A 20,983-nucleotide genomic window follows, 5' to 3' on the forward strand; every position below is an offset into this window, starting at 1 on the left:
GCTAGCAGCAAATAGTTTGGCAAAGGTCTGTGTTGGTCATGGAAGGGCTTTGTCTTCTATATGCCTCCATCCAGCCTGATGGCTTTGATTTGGCCTGTTTAAATCAATAGATAGGCAGTGACAGACAATATTAAGTTAGCAGTAACTATAAAACTACCTTTATCATAGTTTCTAAGGTCTTTGAGGTGCTTCTTTCTGACCTGTGTGCCAGTCTCTGAATTGTTCCTCTGCGGTGGACCCTGCAAAGGCGCAGCTCGGTTGGCTGCCTGTCTGGGTAGCGATTTCCATGCTTACCCTGTCCCTTACTGCATCTAGAGAGATACAGCACTTGCACTGCAGTAGCACTTGCGTTTTGAAATCAGGAGGTTAAAAACATTACTGCAGAAGTGAAAGATTCATGTTAAGCCCTTTAACACCTATTTTAGAGCTGAAATGCAACATGAAATTATTTGGATATAAGAAGTAATAAAAATAATTCATTCTGCAGACTGGAAAATGTGGAAATTAGGAAACACTCATTATGAACAAAATAAAAGTAGAATTTTGAATATATATAGATGTTGAAATATAGATTTTGAAAATCACCCTTTCTAGCTTCTATTGCCTGTTTTTTGGTCAGAATTTCTTTTCTATATATAATATGTTGAACAGGCTACTTGCACTTTTTCACTTACACTACCCCCAAATGCTTTTGGTTTTTTTTTCTCCGGTGTTGCTCTTACATAGAACACCCACTACCAAAGTTGCTGGCCTGTTTTTGTTTCATAAGCAGTAGAAAAGTTTCTTACTCTGTAATCTCTAAATTAGCCTGAGAGTTTTCTACTTATATATGACCTTAGCATAAATGTCGAATTTCTCATTGAAAACTAAGTTTTAAAGTCTTTGAGAACTTGCTGAAGTCACTTTAAAATGGATATGAAACTGAGAAGAAAGTAGGGTGATGTGACACTGTGCTCAATTATTCTACTCCAAATTTGAAAAATAAACAGCTAAATTCTGTTTAACTGCTTTTATATTTCACTGCTTCTGCCACCATTGCTAATAATCAGTTCTATGAGAACTGATAGGTTAAGAATTAACCTCTTTTTTGTTATTCTCTAGATTCTCTTTCTCAATTCAGAATTAGCTGCCTTGATCTGGAGAAGTGGTATAGAAGGGAAGAAATGCAGTGACAATCTTATTAACTTATATAAAAATATGTAATTTAAACACACCAAAAAAAAAACCTCGTAAAGCTTTACAATTCCCTATTTTCTATACCAATTTTTCTGCAAGGTCAGCAATGTTTACCAAAACTGAGTCTAAATTAACATTTCCTCTCTTGGTTCACTGCCTGCTTGGTGTCAGCTGTCATCACCCATGTTCTCTAAGTCATTATTAGGGTATTTTTATTCAGCTCTGTACTTTCCCTGTTGATACAATTTTCAGTAGTAGTGTCCTTCTCATCGAATTAAAGATACCTCTATTTATATCCAGATTTATCCTTGGGGACCTTTAGTAATCCGGGGCTATAACTTTTACTGTTCTTCCCAAAGTGACTTCGACCAAATTCACTTTGCTCTGTCCACACCTTTGCTGTATCTTTACAGTTCTGTCATCTCTATTCCATCACAACCACTGTCTTTCTTTAATGCTCAGTTCCCGCTTTCTAGTCGTAATTGTTTTACCCATATGTTTCCTATTTCCTAAAATGCCTGGGTTTGTGTTACAAGGCGAGCATTAGGTCTAATTTCTCCCAGTTTGTTAAGCAGGTTGCTTCCTTAATATGCAAACTCTGATGGAGTTGGAATGATACGCTCAGTCATTTCTCATTTCACTATTCTCCAGTTTCTTAGTCTGATTTGCTGCATCCCTCTCACTAATTGCATCATGTAACCTATTATAGTTATCATGAGTATGGTAGGTAGATGTTTCTGCTTTTTATCTATTATCCTGGTACTTATTGTTCTTTATTCATTGCCATGACCTTATAGGCCCAATTCAGCTCTCCTGCTGTATTAAACAAAGCCTAAAGACTACCTGAATTTCTTTTACTCTTTTCTCTTTTTTAAATTAGAGGCACATTTTAGCAGTTATACAAATTTTGATCCCAAAAAGTGGTATCAAGTGCAACAGGAACCAGTTGGAGTATCTCCTCCTGGTCTTTATGCAGAAGGGAATTTCAATCTTACTAAACCAATCTGAGAGTGAAAGAATAAAACAGCTCTGTAAATGTTTTCAGTCGGGAAGTTTGTGTCATCAGGGCAGCAGAATTCCACACCAATGGGAGAACTGGGAGGCATCTTCCAGGGAGCAGGCAGGCTATAATTAGTGTTAATGATAGACATATAGAAACTGCCACAAGAAGTTTGTTTAGCTCTGACAATAGCCAGGATTAATTCCTTCCCAGTAAGGTAAAGGACTAACTGTTCCATAATGACTTGCTCCCAGGAAGACCTTTTTTTGCTTTGTCTTGTTTGTTGATAATTTTTTTTTCACAAGGATGTCCAACCTTTTCCTTAGTAGGCTTGTGATCAAGATTGTCACTATAAATGATCCATTAAGAGGAGAGAGCTGTCTGTAAGATTTTTTTAATTTCTTGCTCTTCAGTTATATTCAATTCATTGCTATTCTTCTATTTTAGTTGGTAGCAATTTTCAGTCTTCCTTGTTTATATTTGCTGTTTGGCATATATTTATTTTGTCCAGTCTTATTAATATACTGCTTATTTGCACAGATTATATCTACTCTAGCTTTCTCCACTGCATTCTTGATGCATCTTAATATTTTTTTTTACTTTACTAGATGTTAGAGGTGTTTTGCATTTAGGAGAAACCACTGAAGAGCTGCCCATGTTATTTCAAGGCCACCTTCCTGAGCCTGAGTTAATTAGAAACAGAATTAGTTAGAATTAGTTACAAATAGTTCAGGCAGTATGAATTACCTCTCATTTTCTAAATAATTAATTTCATTTACTATCAGATAATCATTCAGGTAGTATTATTAGGTCCCTTTGAAATCCTCAAAGCCTTGCAAAAAACTTCCTTCTTTATCTTTTTCGACAATCTTGGCAAAATTGTCATCTGATTCTTTTTCTATAGTAATTAAACATTAGACAGTAGTAATACTAGAGCATAAAATTATTGCACACTGCCACGTATAATACCAACACAAAATGTACTACCTTTCAAGCCTGGATTATGCTACCTAGTTTTAATGAAAGATGTAATTTCTTTCCCAGCAATTCAATCTCTCTGTGTTTAGATTTCTTCAAATCTTTTATTGATGCTCTGTTTAGGTCTGGTGGCATGCTACTTTTTAGACTAGAAGCTTGCTCCTGCAACTATTCTTTTGACTCCATCTCTGATGGTAACTCAAAGTATCTTTATGGCAAAGAAGAAATATGCAAAAGACAAAGAAATACACCAAGAAATATTTTAGCTTTTCAGCAGTATCCTTCAGCCTATCATGATTTTCCCTAGTTTTCTCTTTATTCCTCTTTGGCCAAGAAGTTGAGGAGTTTTCTTTCTATATCTCACATGAAAAATAGTTCTTGTTATACTTTTTTAATTCCCCTTAACCTATTTTCTGCTGGAGTTTATACTCCTTTTTACCGGATTCATGAATGCTGGATTTCTGTGTTCTGCAGAATAGAGAAATAAATTATTTGGGCTTTCTTTTTAGCAACAATTGGCTTATATTACTCCTACTGTTTCTGTTTTTGTGGTTAGGAATACCCCTAGTTTTTTGTATACCCCTTCTTCCCCCATAAATCTGTAGGCTTTAATTTCTGTTCTTTTCTGTGCTTTAGGTCCATCATTTCATTATCCTCTTTTTTCCACTTCTAAGATTTCTAAAATCTGGTATCACATTAGTAAATTAGGCCCTTTCCTCCCACAGACATGTTAAACAATGAAACAATAGCAAAAATTTCTAAATGGCCTGCCTGGAATCAGTATTAGTTCTTAGCATTGTTATACTTGGATTTGTATGTTCAAAATACCACACAGACAACCAAAAACCAATTCAGTTCCTGAGAAAGACATGAGCAGCATTATCTGGATTTTAGAGGTTAGGGAACAGCAAGGGAGAGGGATTTGCTTAATACCATACCATGAGTCATTATGTGGGCTAGCCTCTCAGCTGCAACATCTCTGAGGTGCTAGAGGAGCAGGCTGTAATGTCAAGTTAAAATACAGGTGACTACAAGTAGTTTTTACAGTTCTTGTCTTTTTTTTCTCTTCTTTACTAGGGGAACTATAATGAAGCTTTTGAATATTTCAGTCAGGCTTCTGAGGCAGCAAAAACTTTAAATAATTTGCCCTTAATGGATGAAACAAAGACTTATTGTGGCATTGCGAAGGCTCATAAACTGATGGTGGCATTTAACAGCCATATAGAAGCAGAAGATCCCGTCAGCCTCAAGTACCTGCTGGCATGGAAGAAGAACAGAAGTGACATGTGCACTGACCCTCTTACAGTCGGTAAGACATTGGTTATGAAACACATTAGTGCTGTATTGTCCTCAACGGTTAAGTCATTTTTCTTGTAGAGTTTTATTAAATTATTTCCTGGGTTTAATCCTTGTACTGAATGGAGGCTAGATTTACTCCTTTGTGTGCTTAGTTTATGTGCTTAGTTTAAAGGCTGAATTAAGTAGGTTTAAATACAATACAGCAGGGAGAAACGACAGTAGTAGTTGCTATGGATGGTAACTTAGTTTTTTTAGTGCTGTTTTCCAAAACATCACAGTTATGGGCAAACAGCGATGTATTAGTTTAGTCAAATATCATTATTTTAATCTTTAAAGAAAAATAATAATAATCTTCATTTGCAGTCAGTTTTTCAAGTGTGACCATAAATAAGTTCCCTGTTACTAAAAGTAAGAAGTAATTTCTGCTTGACGTAGTGTACATAGTTCTGAATTCAGAAGAACATGCTGTTTTATTTTTGGCATCCTTATAGTTGATGTTGGAGGGAAAGGGGAAAAAAGCAATTCTGACTTCTTCACTGTGTTTCCTTTTTTCGGGTAAAGACTAGAGGATAACTTTGTGTGGAGTAGATCTCTTTCTTCATAGGTTAAATTTTCTTTACTTTTTTCACCCCTGTACTGTTCAGGCAAACTGAATTATGCACTATCTCCAAGTACAGGTAGTATTGAACTGTATGGTACTGGGGAAGGAAAAGGGATGAGTCTTTGCATTCCTGTGGGGTGTGAGTCTGGAATATAGTGGAAATAAATGACAGCTGGGGCAAAGTCATAATATGGAGTTTCAGAGTTACTGTGTTCAGATTCCCTCACTTATAGTACTCTCAAAGACAAAGAACAGCTTGTCTGCTGTTTTCTTGTGTATCTTTTTCTTTCATATAACTGGAACAATTATGCATAACTTCATCTGTGAATTTTATATATAAAATAAGTAGATAATAGCCTGGTAATTGAAGATGTTAGCGGTTTAACAGGAGCCAGGATATCAGAGGCAACACAGGAAGCAACTAAGAATTGTGGAATGAGGACATTCATTGGCATGGTGAAGAGATAACAAATTAGCACTCTGTTTAGAGTTCCAGTGATGGTAATAGGGCAGTTCTTTCTTGATGATAATGTGTTTCATTTTCTATGTCTGTATATATTTATGATTTTTGCCTCAGTAAGTGAATATCCAGCATACTCACAGATTTTGTTGGCTGGCAGAGTTAATTGGGTGCATGTCTCCTACAAGGGATAGTAAGTTTCTAGACCTGTAGTGCAGATGGCAAGAATTCCAACAAAGATGGTCAAAGAACAATCCAATGTCAAGCAATTTTATATGCATTTTGTATGAGGATCGTTAGCTGTAGCTGTTGTAAATAGGAGGCTAACAAAAATCAACACTGGCAACAGCAAAAAAAACAGAAGCCTTGAAGATATAAGATGATCTTTGTATCTTCAACATGTATTTTACTTCTTGTACCTGAAGAGGTTTTCTGTTCAACTTCTGTACATCATTTTCTCCAGCCAGTTCTGAAATTCATTAATACCCTGAAATGATATGTGCCCCTTTAAGCTGAGCTTCATGCTCCTCTTTAGCAGTACTTCAGGGATAAAAAGTGTATGATTAGAAAAGCCCTTTATGTCCTGGCAAGCATGGTACCAGAAACAAGTTTTGCCTGCTGAGATTCTCTTCCTTCTGTATTTCTGCCTAGTTTACCCTCTGTTACTTTCGGTATTACAGTTTTCATTTTAGTTCCAGTTAACTCCAGGAACCCTGTGGCTACTGCATATTTAGCAGCTCTTCCAGTTCAATATCATTCTTCTCATTAGTGCTCCAAGCTTACTCTCATGATACCCAGATTACATCCAGGAAAACATAGTGTCACACTGTCAGCACAATCTGTAACATTCTTCGCGTTTTGTGTGCCAAATCTCTTGTTAGTGCTGGCATTACATTTTTAATATCTTTGTCTGGCAAAACACGACCTGGCACCAATCCAATATTAGGATTCACCAGCTTTGAGTTTCAGGTACAGCCTTTATCCTACCTTCCAGGAGGATGTCTGTGCATCCTATGATGAACTCATCACTTTGAAAATTCCTGCTGTGATAATAGAACAGTATTTCTAGCTCTTTCAAACAGCTCAACTTCAAAAATCTACTAGATTTTTCTCAGTCTTTTTGAGGATAAAACAGCTAAAGACAAGATACAATGGTAGTTCTTAATCCGTACAGGAATTTAATGAAAAGAAGGAGGAAGGTAATAAGTTTTTATTTCTAAATATTCTGATTGAATAATTTTAATGTGACAACAAAAACCAAGAGTAATTTCTGTATTCTTAGGCAAAATAAATACTTAGGCTAATGGAGTAACAATGACATTTAAATTCAAGTACTGCCATATACCTTATGTCTTTCAAACAAAGCTTATTTTCTAAATCAATCATTTCAATAACCAGGCAGAAAGAACAAACATTTACCTCAACATTTATTAATAATATGAATGTTTTGACCAAAGTTGTCATGGACAAAAGAGATGGGATTGTCAGAAAACAATGTTTATAAATGCAAAGGAATATGTGTTTCTGTCTGCTGCATTTGACTCAGTCACCTGACTTCACTTACAAGAGAGTTAGTTATGCCATTGTGAGGTGCCAGTGTGCCACTGTAAGAACAAATACATTTTTATTGATCTTCTATGCTTAGTTAAATGTATAAAAAATAATTCTTGGCAGAATCGGTAGGCAAAAAGGCCTGTGACTCCACATTAAAGCCTAAAAAGTAACCCACAGCATGACTAACGCTGTCTGATGAGAAAATATTTCACAGGTCTTTCAATAAATAACCTCCTGACTTGCCTCCTTCTAGAAGGGTGAAGAATAATTAAAGGTGCCGAAGGCAGGAAAATTTTGGATCAGATTTTGTATATTTATTACATGAAATGCCGACCAAGAATTATGTTTTCGGTGAGTGTGGCAACTCTCAGTTTAGGTCATTGCATCTGGCAGGGCTGTGCCTCAGCATGAGACCTTGAATGCTTGAAATCATCTGAATAGTTTTAATACTAGACTTAAAATGTACTTTTTCCTCATACTAAAAAGTCTTCAGTTGTTTTCTTGAGAAATGTTATGTGCATTTGACCACAATTCAGATTTACATTTCTTGACTTTTTGGTTGTGGTTTTTTTTATAATAGCTACAAATGCAACATAAATTATTGTCTTACCCATATCATCAATTGTGAAGTCTTATGATCAATGGAATTATCTTCTACCATCGATTTCAGCATGATCAGGACTATTTTTAGCATTCCACACCTGAGCAGACTTCAACATGATTTAAAATGTATGCACCAGCTAAAACTATAGCTTGGAAAATACAATTCCAATGAGCTTTTGTTCTTACTCCCAAATATATAGTCCCTCGATATTCTTTCTCCACCTTCCTCTCATAGGTGTATGGAACGGTACATTCCATAATGTGAATGTGTCCTCTTTGTTGTGTAAAATTTTAAACTGTCATCTTTCCAATTTACATTTTTAAAAGCTCTTTAAGATGTTTTATAGTGATTTTTCTGTAGAAGATGTGACTAGCACAAAATTCTTAATGATTTGAAAAAGAGATCTTACCAGGTGCGTTTTAGATTGAGCTTGTGTGTGACTCTGTCATTCATTAATAAAAGAATTATCTGTAAAGAATGGTGAAGTCAGAAGTGAGATATGAGATCAAAGATTACACTAAACAAATTCTGTTAACATTTCTGTACTGTAACTTACCACAGCCATGTAATTTATGGGCCATTTTCATAACAGTGTCCAAAAGTAGAAGAGTCTGCTTCACGATGTGATAAACTGCTTTTTTACTGTCTCTTCTTTCTGAAGTACACTAATTCCAGGAAAACTTCTAACAATACAAATCTTGTCTTTCCTCCATTAATAAATTGTTAGTTATCTCAAATGCATGCTAAATAAAACTGTTATGCCATGGCCCTGTGCCCAGAATGCTTGACTGTACTTTAGCAAATCAAAACCTATTTCATCAGGAATGTGCATTATAAATTATCCTTTATATTTGCCCAGTAAATGTTCATCCGTGGTAGCAGATTTTTTGATCTGAGAACATTTAAGAGAAAGAAAAGGTATGGTGCACTGATCAAAACTAGAGAGTCTTTGTACCTTACACAGATATACATCCATAAGATAGTTCATATATGGTGCCAGTGGAAAGGTAGAGGCTTGTGTTAGCAGGTTTCGTTCACTGCATATTTCATATCTAAAGCTCTGGCATAGATTTTTGGCATATCATGATGCTGATGCGGCACTACTGTAATTGTGCATGTGCATGTGCTCCCTCTAAGCCACAGTTTGTGTGTCTGTTATGTTATTTGGCTCATTCATTACTTGATAAGGCCTATTCTGCAGTTAACATGTACAGAAGGCAAATATATAGGCTTGTATAGTGACTGAAATTAGCATGCAGTCTTAATATTTTTTTTCAACACGTTTCTTCTTGATGGTATATTAGTGGGTTTTATAACTAACTTGTTGAGTAAAGATCATTAAATGTATATGCTGTCAGTGACAAAGTAGCTAGACTGAATTTGAACAGGCCAAACTACGATTTTCTTCCCAATCACTGCTATAAAGAAGATGGGAATGATTCAGACCCTTGTTTTGGGAGGTGGAGAGCATGCTCATGCTCCCCAGTGACCTTCTGGGCCCTTCCTCCCTCTCAGCAGTCTGTTCACTGTGCAAGAGTCTGGAGATAGGATCTGTAATGGACTCTGCTTAAAGCTCTATATGCTTATGATTTATGTCAATAGCAAGTTATACAAACTGAGAGTTTATCGACATTTTCAGGATATATTGTTAATGTGACCAAAAATTAAGAGAAATTGAAAGGATTTTAGAGTCAGATTTTGGTGTTTTCTCAGAAAATACAACCGAACAGTTACACACTTGTTTACACTGTTAAATAAAAATTATAGTTTTAAATTATGAAAAGGAGGTGTGTGACCAAATACAGATTCCAAGGCTGTCCCTGTGCCAGAAGCACAAAGGCTCACTTCTTAATAAGCTTGTTTCAAAAGTAGCTCAAATGCTTCAGTGTCCCCTACTAAGATTCACAGGATGGCTTCTCCACATTTTTGTAGTGCTTATCAAATTGAATAATTTGCTTACTTCTGGAAAAATACTGTGGTTAGAAATGCCAAAATATATACATTTAGGAAAATGATTAGCCAAAAAACCAACGACAAAAAAACCCTTGTACTGCCTCTTCTTATTCACATCAAGTAGCACTCATCAGTCGCTGATTTTTAGCTTATCTCACTTTTAATTTTAAAAAATCACAGTCATTTTTTGAACTGCTGTACCTTTTATATTAATGCAAAATACCTTAAGTAAATGCTGAAAAACAGCACACTTACATATAGATGTTGATGACATGGAACAGGTGTTTCAGAAAATCAGCTTATGTGGTTCTTATATCTCATATAATTTATTATTAATTGGGTTTTGGTTTTTAAGTATTTGATTAAGTCCGCTTAGTGATATACGTTGATATTTTTAAAAAGCGAGAATGATTATTTCTTGGACTACAGAAAGAATCAGGTGTGAAGAGAGGAACTGAGGGAGACAGGGAAGTTTTTTGGCACATTGTGATCAGTGGCCGGACACACCAGATTCTCAATGAAGAGTCTGAGAACACCATTCCATTTAAACATATATGTCAGTTTTGCCGTGAGTACAGAAGCTTGTTCTGTTTTCTGCTGATGGCTGAAGTTTGTCTGAAAAAAACATGACAGAGTGCTGGTATTCAGTATTCTTATGCTTTGTACTAATACACTATCCAGGTGTTTTTCCTATGATTTCTTTTTAAATACTCCCTTAAATAATTGGGATTTGCTTGACAGGATCGGATCTAGGCCAAGTCTCTGTACCGGCAGTACCAGATTTGAGAGGAGGGTTCGTAGAATATTTTAATTTTTAACCATGGAATAAGGTGCTAGGAGAAGTTTCTTCATAGTCTTTGCCAAGAGTTGGCAGCTCTTGTGTGTCTAAGTGGTGTTCTAACTTCAAAAAGTTCACTATCATCCTGTCTAATTGATTGTGAGTGTTCTTGTCATCTACAGTTACATAAAAACATCTTAACCAGAAGATAATTTGGTTCTCATCGAGATTTTACTTCCATCTGATACTTTCTATGGAAGCGTCTAAATTTCACCATGCATTTGCTTTAGACACATCCTGTGCTAAACATTGTTGGCATCCAGCTGTGTTTTCTCAGAAAAGCTTTCTAGATCAGCAGAAAATGGTTCTCTAAATAAGATTAATTGTTCTTTCTTGTGGAAAAAAAATGTTGGAAGTGGTGTTCAAACTGCACTATATTGTCAGACCCTTTAGTGTAGCTTTGTGCACTGCCTTGTCAGTACTTTTACCAAAAGTGGAGTCCTTACCAGTTTAAAAAGTGAAAATTCTCAGGGCAGAGACTCAGTCCTGCTGTGATTCTGTAGGACACTTGAATGGTGCAAAAGAAATTGAGGTTTTTGCCTAACCACATTAGGTCACTTCTGGAGAAATCCTTGATTTGGAGGCACCTAGAAGTTTTAGGTTTGCCTGCAGTGCAAAGCATAAGAAATGCATTGATGAAGAGAAGAGTCATAAAGCAGAACAGCTGGCAGCTGCTGTGCTCTGGCAGTCCCCTGATGGCTGCAGGGCCAAAAGGGGAATAACCAGTTGGCATACTTTGAAGTGGCCCTAGGGCTTCTCCACATGTGCCCATAGTAGGCCCCTTTCCTTTGCTGCATACATGAGCTGAGGTGTCTCTGGTGGTTTTATGCTCTTGTTCTCAAAAGGGAAAATTGATCCTCAGAAAGAACCAAAGAGCAGACTTTTATGTTTTTGTTTAATATTGAGAAGGTTGTTCTCATTTAGACTTCATAAAGAACCTTTTATTGGTGCTGTCTGCAAACATGCCAACTGAGAGAGATTGACCTCAGGCCAACATGAAAACAGTTCTCTGCTGCAAACCCTTCCTTACCAAAAGCTCCCCAACAATCTTTGGACACAGAAAATCAAAGCCAAGACAAAGAAACTGTATTCAGTGCATATTTTCTGTAAAGGAACCCTTAGGTCATCTTAGAAGTCACAGTCAGTGTATCAAACACCTTCCTTCTCCTGGATCTCTCAAGCCAGCTTTTTCTGCATCTTTAAGGGTGGTTTTTTCTGAGATGCCTTCCCCTGCCTAGACATATCCTTTTATGTTCCTCTTATGTTTAAATAACAAATAACTGGTTTTATTAAGACTCTGTGGTCTGAAGATAGTCAAGATTTAAATTATTTACATTTAGAATGAGCCAATCTACTTTAAAAAGTGAAGTATCGTACTTCCACAATTAATATATTTATGAAACCGTATTTCCTTTGTCCGAAGTCCACCTCTCTTTATTCTTTTCTGTTATCAGGAATATTTTGTGATATTTTTTTTTTTAACAGTTTCTGAAACGGTTATTTTCCTTTTGTTTATCCTCCTTCCCTGTTCTGTGCCCTACTTCTCATTTGTTTTTCCCCTGGTTCTTCACTTTTATATTGCAAATTATTCTCTCTCCCTTTTTGTCTGCACACCTTCATTCTAAACCCCAATTTTTTGTACGTTTCCAGTCAATATTTAAGGAGTATAAGTCAGTTACATTTATATGCACTAGCTAGCATCTCAACCTATACCTTATTAGGTATGTCTTTAGTGCTTGTAGTAGAATCAATAGGGCGTTTTTAAGCATGATATTTCAGTTTTTTCATACTTACAATTTTGGCACTGTTCTTCATGCTCTGTGTTGTTATTACATTGGTCAGAGAATACACTGGAAAGAATCACACTTTGTATTGAGTATCTTGGTAAGTTGGTTAATAGAAAATTGTGGACTATCAAAATAGCTTTTAAAGAGATCTTAATCACCTGTGTGAATGGATTGACTAAGTTTAAGTATACAACTAGGTGATTAATTAGCTTGAAGATCCAAATGCATACTTAAGTAGATGACCATGCCCCCAGGCTCATCCACTTGTTTCTACTCACTCAGTTAAGCATTCAATATTATCTGTAATACAGAATATTCCCATTTAAGGGCTCATACAAGTCTTGCCACAGAGCCAAGTAATTATACGGTATTTTCCACAGTGTGTCATACAAGTACATGATTTCAAACATTTAGCTACTATCCTATAATACTGACATTAATAAGTATCAGATAGAGTAATTGATCGGGGAGGCCAATTTGAAATTGTTCTCAAAGTTTTTTTTTCTTTTTTTTTTTTTCATCGTTGTTACAGTGTTTTAATATAATTCTTTTCCTAAAAATTCTGGTGTATTTTTTAATGTTAGCCAAACACAGTGTAGCTGATGTCAGCCCCTCTGGGGAATTAATCTTCTGCAGCGGTTTTTGAAATGGGTCTGGAAGTGCCCAGCACCTCTCATATCTAAACCTTATTCTTACTCATATGCTAATGATAATGCCTGTGAAAGCCAATACTCAAACGGTGTCTTTTTTGTGAAGGCGTATTTCATGCTGTCAGATATTTACAGATCACGTGAACAGAGACATCGATCTGTCTAATTGTGTCTACATGATAGTACTGTGCATTCAACTTGTTGCTGATATAAAATTGAACCTGACAAATGGAGGATGAGTATGCCATATAGTAGCCTTGCTCAGCTCATGTTGTGCACCCAAGGAATTTGAGGAATAGGAGCTCCAGATCATGCCCCAGTAGCTGGTGTCAAGGAAAATCAGAATGTTATAGTTGGTGGGAACCAGGAGGGAAGAGGGATGCCTGCTGCACGGTGTTGGTAGTTCTGGGCTATCTATTGACTTCTTATCCAGGGTGCAGCACTTGCAGCCCTCTGTTTACCTTACACTTTTGTTCTCCTGGTGGGAAATGGCACTTCAGGGTGTTATGGAGCCCAGTCCTTTGACTCCGGAACCTTTCTGTCTGCTGAACAGCATCTTGACACATACAGTTCCCTGAGAGTGAGCTTATTCTCACTGGTACCTTTAGCTCAGTTTTTAGAATAATAATAAAGCAAATTATATTTTATTTTGTTGATATTCATAGAAGTATGCACAGTTACGCTGCAGTAAGAAGAGAGCTGAAATGAAACATTGACGATTTTAAGCATTAGGAAATGAACTGATATATTAGAGGATAACTGGGGTTTTGTTCTTGTCATCTTTTATATATCTTGAAATGGCTCACAGTTTACATAGAGGAAAGCAATACTTCAGTTGCTGTATTAAAACTATTAGTAATGACTGCAAGAAGTTCACTGTGGTTACCAGAAACAGATTGTTCAGGCTAATGACTTTGACATTTGATTTAGATACATTTAATTTGGTTTTAGTTCAAAATAAAATATTTCTTTCTCTCACTTACTTTGATAAGTTTTTAATGACTGTACTGCAATTAGATGTTTGGAAGGTGGATGTGCATGTGGAGTATATGTACATATATATGTGCATACAGAGAGGGAAACTGTACGGCAAAGAGAGGAAAATGCTGCAAATGTGCTAAAAATGTGGATGAAATACAGTTTTTTTATGCCCATAAAATCTTGTGGATTTGGGGGGGGGGGGGGGGGGGGGGTTGCACAAGTGTAACTATGAGCAGAATAAGTCCCTTTTATCTGAGATGGATTAGCAAAAACGTCCAGGTAAGCAGAGGTTCAAATAATTGGGGGAATCGCTAGGTATGATATTCATGCTGGGGAACATAACCTAGATAAGAGGGAGGTTCCGACTGAAGGTAATCTAATAGATTTTAGTATATTATATTTGGTATTTCTAAAGAGTGTTACTTGAACATCTGTGTTGAGAAGCACTGGAAAATATATTATTCACTAATCATAGTTGTAGTATGTTTAAGGAATGATCCTGAAACTAAAATCTGGAAGATGCAGGAAGAGTTCTAATACATCCGTAGGAAAATACGGGGTTAAAGTGGACTATATTTTAAGCAGTGTTCAGTTGACTTGCTGTGTGGGGAGAGACTGAGCAGTCCTGGCTAATGACTTGTAGGTACTGAATCCTCAGGTCTCTCAGGTGGTTTCACTCGACCAGTTTCAGCAGAATGATGAAAAGGTTGAGATAAAATAAACTGACAGTTGCTACTCATCGCAGGCAGCAAGCTGTACCCTGGCAGATGAGACCCTGGGAGCCCTCTTTTTTAAACAAAGGCTTTCACTGCAGTGAGCAGTGAACTCCACACAAAAAGGGAAAAGGAGAGAGAGATTGGCAGCTGGTGACCGACAGGAGGAGGGAAAGGAGGGAAACTGAGAAACACAGCAATTGTTGGCTAATTAGAAGCCATTCCCACCTACTTAATACCAACCCATTAAGCAGAAAACACTTTTCATCTTACTCTCGCTGCTACACATGACATTATACTCCAATCAATACCCTCCCACTGGCTGCCCCACTGCCCACAAATGAATACATTGCAGTTCAAGAATGCAGTAATTGAGTTGGGGCAGTGAAACTGCAGCTCACAGACAAGATCTTTCACTGAAGATACTAATGTAGTGTTTGTGATGCTTGGATAAAGAAATCAAATCCCTATATTGACAGCTGTCAACAACTGGCAAATGGACAAAGTCAGCAATGAATCCATTTTAACCTTTGATTGAAGAAACAATAAGTGTTTATTTTCTGAGTATTTTTTCCCATTTGAGTAAGAGATCTAGGGTTTTTGCACCCGGATGTTTAGATTTTCCAAGGCATTTTGAACTCTGATCCTCACTTATACCTACAGAATATATATATGCACATCATTATGTACATGCATAACATAACATTAAAGGCGTTTACAGCTGCTCAGCTGCTTGCTTTTTTTTTTTTCTTTCCCCATTTTGTAGGCTACATATACTCAGGCTATTTTTTAATTTCATTTTAAGTCCTACTATGATTTTTAGGGGTTACTTTAAAATGTAGAGTTTGGTCCACAATAGTACGTTGTGCAGCAGATCCAGGATCTTACATTTCAATCATTAGGATCTTACATTTAAGTTCTACATTTAGATTCTTGCAACTTTTTTTTTTTTTTTTTCAAATTAAATCCCTTGTTCCCTGAGCCATCTGGAGTTGGTAATACTATGCACAATCTGGAGCATAAAGTAATACTGTGCAGACTGCAGTATAATTCCTTCTTCATGCCAGTTTTGTCACCACAGAATCAGAACAGTAGGACACTGTTCCTCTCCCGCTTCAGTTAGACCAAAGAAGACATCAGTGTAAGTCTTTTGGAACTGCTGGAAGGAGGTTCCAGAGCAACACGTAGCATGTCTCCATTCCTTTCAATTCCAGAGTGAACTGAGTATCAGTTCAAGAACGAAGATTCCTTACAGTGCAAGTTTGAAACCATCTTTTTCGAGGCAGATAAATGTGCACTGTGACATCTGATATCTGCAGAAAGAGACTACTGTCATGTGTGGTCTTCATTGTCATAATAATATTGTGGCATTTGCATTATCGCATTTTTTCACATGCTGTTTGCTAAAGTACTTCTTATGTACATAACTGTGTAACGTGCTGTTAACTTGTCTAGCTGAGCTTTGAACCCTCAAATTAGACACTATGTACATGCAGTAACTTAGCCTACTACTTGGGGCTCTCACCGTTTAGCAGCTTGTCTATATCTGCATAATAAGAGTTAAAACTGTGTTTAGTCAATAAGGCTGACACAGTAGCAAATGTTTTGCATCTTTTGAAATGGTAAGCCAAATAACAACACACTGCTGCTTTGTTGCCTCTTTCCAGTAGTATTATAGTATTTTAAGCTTATTAGTGTAATTTTAGCTTAATTCATTTATTTCCCAATATAGTAAAGCACCTTTCCACCACCTTCTTTGTGTATGTTCCCTGAGTTTGATACGTGTTAATGACAGTCTTAGGAAAAGATTTGTCTTCAGTACAGACTGTAAAGAGGAAAGAATCATCCTCTGATAGAGGAAGCTGCAGTCTTTACCAATTGTGAAGATACAAGTACCTAGGACATAAGAGTTGGATATGATAAGGCATGGAGACAGAGGTTTTGTTTACTTAGAGATACTTGGATAGGACAATCAAAGCTACATTCAGGTTCCACGTAAGTACAATCTGCCTTTTAAAAATAACCTGGTTCTAACATTTGTTTCTGTAAACTATGGGACTTTGATTCATTTAAACACAGAGGTGTACAAGTTCAGTCTTACTTTGACTAGATGCCAGCGAGAAGGATCAGAAGCAGGCTAGGGAAAATGTGAAGAGCAGTTGGCAGTCTTTCTGTTTCTCGGTGCCAAAGCCTGTGGGGTTAATTTGAAGGTACCCAAATCACCTTGGCAACATCATCTCTAGTCTTTTCCAGAACTGTGGAATTTAATGAGCCAGGATAATAAACATAGGATCATAGAAAAATAGTAGTGGAAAGGCCTTGAAGAAGTTATCTTCTCCAGCCCCAATGTAGGAGCAACTGTACTTATGTCATTTCTAAGAGAAGTTCGTTTTGCCTGTTCTTAAAAAATATCTGGCAATGGACCTTCCACAGCATCCATAGATAGTCTGTTCTAAAGTGTAAAATGATGCAGGAAAAGAAAAAAAAACTAGAAAGTTTTTCCTTTATGTCTGAAGTTGTCTGTAATTCAAATTCTGTATCTATCCTGTCCAATGAGGACTTCAAATTCATTCCTTCCGTTTTTGCAGTAACCTTGGAGAAAGGAATTATGTGACACATGCTGGGGTTTAGAAGAAAATTTTACAGTGATTTCTGAAAAGGATGGTTATAAGGATTACTTAGTTGAACTATTAATTAAATATGACAGAATGTAGTTCCTTCTTCTGAGCACAACTGATGGAAGGAGGTGGAAAGAAGATGCAAAGATCCTGTTTCCTTTTTATGTGTTGCCCAGTAGGACTAATCCATATCACTCAGCTGAACACAGTAGATTAGTATCCGCTCCTAAAGGGCAAGAAGAACAAGGGCTTCCCCATCCAGAAATAAACCAATGCAAAGGGAAGCGTTGCTGCTTATTCTTAAATGGTCTCTGTAAGTGCTGGGAAGCTTTGTTATTCAAAGTCTCTTACATAATTCAGGACTCTTCTCCTTACACAAGTTTCTAAAGCAGGAAAGCAGCTAGATTTCTGAATTCATCTTACTGAGTTAATCCACTCACTCTTACTAAAGATGCAACTAAACTCAAATGAAATGCTTTAGATCCTTATTTATGATTGAGGATGTTTCTTCTGGAAACCCAGATGTGAGATCTGAACAGTCTCTTTATCCATTCTAGACTGTATGTTTTGATACTTCAGACTCTCAGTCTCAGATCAGAATCAGACTCTGATTTTTTTCCAGGTTCAGAGTTCAGTAATTGAATCCATATCCTCAAACAAGTAAAATTACTGTACTTCTGTGTGCGTTCACAACTCTTGATTCTCATAAAGCTGTACTGTGTTCTGGTTTTCCAGTCCTTTGTAAAGAGAAATCAAAGTATTTACAAGCCAAAAGGCTCATCTTTTGAGCCCTTATCAGATGCTTTTACTCCCTTTTCGTCAATTCTTTGTTTTTCCTCCTATGGCAACTTACTTAAGGCTTTTTTTTTTTTTTCTGATCTTGGAACCCCTTCTAATAGTCTTATCTGCAAGAGTTCCCTACCTCCAGGTTCTCAAGTCAAATTCTTTTCTAAATGTCACTCCTCTTTCTATCCTAAGATTTAACTATAGCTGCCTCTGTTAGTACACGCTTCCTACAGAGAAGCTTCTACCTAACTTAGAAGATGACAAGGCTATTGTTTGCATAGGACTTATTCATTAAAAAAGACTGAGGCTGTATTTGTCTTCTGCAGAAGTTATAACTAAGGAAAGAGAGTACAAAAAGCATCAATCTTCAAATAGATCAAATGATCAATAAAACCCACTCAAATTGCATCCAGCAAGCATTCTGCTCAAGGAGGCACTGCTTCAGGAAAATGGCTTCATCATAGTTGAACAGAAAGAGTATCCTGTGGAAGCAGTTAAAGCCAGGCAATTAGTTGGTCTTCCATAGATTCTTTCACTCCATACAAGAGAGAGGTGTGTTTGATTTTCTTCTACCAATTTCAGTCATCTCATTCTGCTGTGAATGTTCCAGGTTGATAGATGGAGCCTCTCTGGAGAAAAAGGATGTCTCCCCTACTTACATGTACACCAAGCACTGCAGAGACACATACTCGTTTGTTTTTTATGTTGTGAGATACCACTCTGTTTGGGGGTGTTTGAGAGGGGAGTGTTCCTAATGGAAAGAAAGAAGAAAATTGTCTAAAACATTGCCTATTGTCAGATTTAAAATGAGATATGTTGACCATTATTGATTTCCATGAACTTGAGCTTTGTGTTCAAGTTCTCATAATCACTGAGTCTTCAGTATCTCTCTAGCTGTAAGCATTTTCAAGTATTTGTCTCTAAGGATGCACGTGTGGGACCTGCTAATGTCTAACAATAAACACTCACATTTAGTTAAGGGGAAAACATTTTTTTCCTGACCTTGTAATTTCTGTGTACACAGAACATTGTGGTCTAGATATTAACAAGGCTGTTGCATTTTATTTAGCCTAGACTGAGGTTTCCTATGTGCCTGAGAATCTCAGTCTCCATGGATAAAACAAGGGCTTAAGAGCTTCTGAAGTAATCATTACTTATAGAGGACTGAAGGATTGTGCTCTATAGCTTCCTGGAAACAGATGAAAAACATTTCGCTCCATCAATGTTGTTTTTAATTGTGATTCTAAGGTGTTAGCGGTTGATAGGTGTTTGGTTGCTGCAAGAGTTAAAGGAAACTTTATTTTTTATTTAATATTTTAAATGACAGTTTTGATTTTAAAATGGATTATTCATTCCCCCCTCAGTAAATTCAGTTTATTTTTTGGATGAATCCTAACTCTTCATAGTTTTTTCCTTATTCCAGAGTTGTCTCCATTGGCTGATTCTGGTGCAGTTCTCCAGTTATCCAGGCTGTACCTCCAGACTGCGCTATATATATATATATATATCTCTACACCCACCCACCCACCCACACACCCACACGCACACACACACACACCCCCCCCTGTTTGGCAATTGCCTATGTTGTAATCTTCCTGTTTTTCACACCTACCGGAGACCCATCAGGTTCTTTCATGTTTGCTGTGCTATATAGAATTTTATTTCTCTAGTTTGAGGTTTTTGCCAACTTTTGATATGCTAAAAATAAGATTAACAAATCCTTATTAGCAAATATAATCACCTAAAAAAATTAGCCCTTAGAATGATCTCAGATTAAGCCACAGTGGCTCAGTCTCAGTAGCTGCCTTGAAGGGTTGGGTTTAGCTGGCTGATGGTGCATGTCTCTGCATGGTGTACCTCCGATGGTGTACTTTTCTGTGTTGGCACAGTATGAGATAGAAGTAAGCAACTCTCCCCTGTTGCAAAGTCACTCTTTCTTCCTCATTTTCCTGTCATATTAGTGGTATTGTAAGCAGAAATACTTGAAACTACAAAGTGTGTTTTTAAAATCAGTTTTAACTGAAACTGCAGCCAGTAATGGTAATTTTTATGTATTGCATGTCACTACAAGGAAACTAAGAACATTTCTGAACCTTCAACAGCAATCTTTCTCTAAATCTGAGATTCTTTTAAATTTAACCTCAAGGTAATTCAGAATTTCCTGGCTTCATTATGCTCGCTGGGGGGATAATTGCTGTTATAATTTATCCATTTTTACACACAAATTCCTGATATGAACTCAGCCATGATCATATCAAGTGCAGTTTTATGCATGAATGATTGCAAACTTGTACCTGAAAATTGGGTCTATCTTAATAACCAGAGAAAACTATGAAACAGTTTAAGAGATTACATGTATTTATGACCAATCCATAGTATCCTTTTGAAAATCACCATTTTTATTAATTGCTATGAAAAATAAGATCTTTCACGGAAAATTGTTTCTTAGTAAACCGAGTACTGTCTTGGAGAGCAAAGTGTAAGAGATTTAACACATGACAGTATTGTTCTGCGGGGAATTTTTGTACTTTTAGGTCAACTCTTCTTGTAATTTATATAGAAAAAATAGCTTAATACTGTTCTTGCCCCTAATTAAAAGAAATTTGGTATTCTTTCACACAGGTGCTTTATTGAGCAGCAGTGAGGTATAGCGGGATGTGCAATACGAGAAAAGAAGAAATAATTTAATTGTAAACTGAGGATTAAAGTCCATGAGCATAAGCCTTTACAAGTAGCCTTGTTTTACCTAAATGACACTTACAGCACAGCTAATTTCCATTCTGGAGTGGCTCTGCATCATTTCCTTGGAAATGCTTTATATTAAGAAATTGTCTTTGAGGAAGAACCACAGATTATTGAATTAGTATATACACGTCTTTTCCTCAAAACTGGGGGAGCATGCCTTTTGACTCCACTTTGCTTCCCCTACAACACACGTGTAGGATATGTTTTCCTTTGAAGTTGTTATGAGCTTCATGATGGAAT

At 36.7% G+C, this 20,983-nt stretch overlaps 1 protein-coding gene across 1 annotated transcript in view; it reads left to right on the forward strand.

Moving 5' to 3' along the window:
- The window catches only part of TTC29 (tetratricopeptide repeat domain 29), a 137,290-nt gene that overhangs the window by 80,730 nt on the left and 35,577 nt on the right, over positions 1 to 20,983 (forward strand). The window contains exon 10 of the mRNA XM_075090436.1: positions 4,232 to 4,463. Within this exon, the coding sequence (XP_074946537.1) occupies positions 4,232 to 4,463 (232 nt within the window). The remainder of the gene's footprint in view (positions 1 to 4,231; positions 4,464 to 20,983) is intronic.

Source organism: Phalacrocorax aristotelis, chromosome 4 (genome assembly GCF_949628215.1).
Source record: "Phalacrocorax aristotelis chromosome 4, bGulAri2.1, whole genome shotgun sequence".
Classification (NCBI taxonomy): domain Eukaryota; kingdom Metazoa; phylum Chordata; class Aves; order Suliformes; family Phalacrocoracidae; genus Phalacrocorax; species Phalacrocorax aristotelis.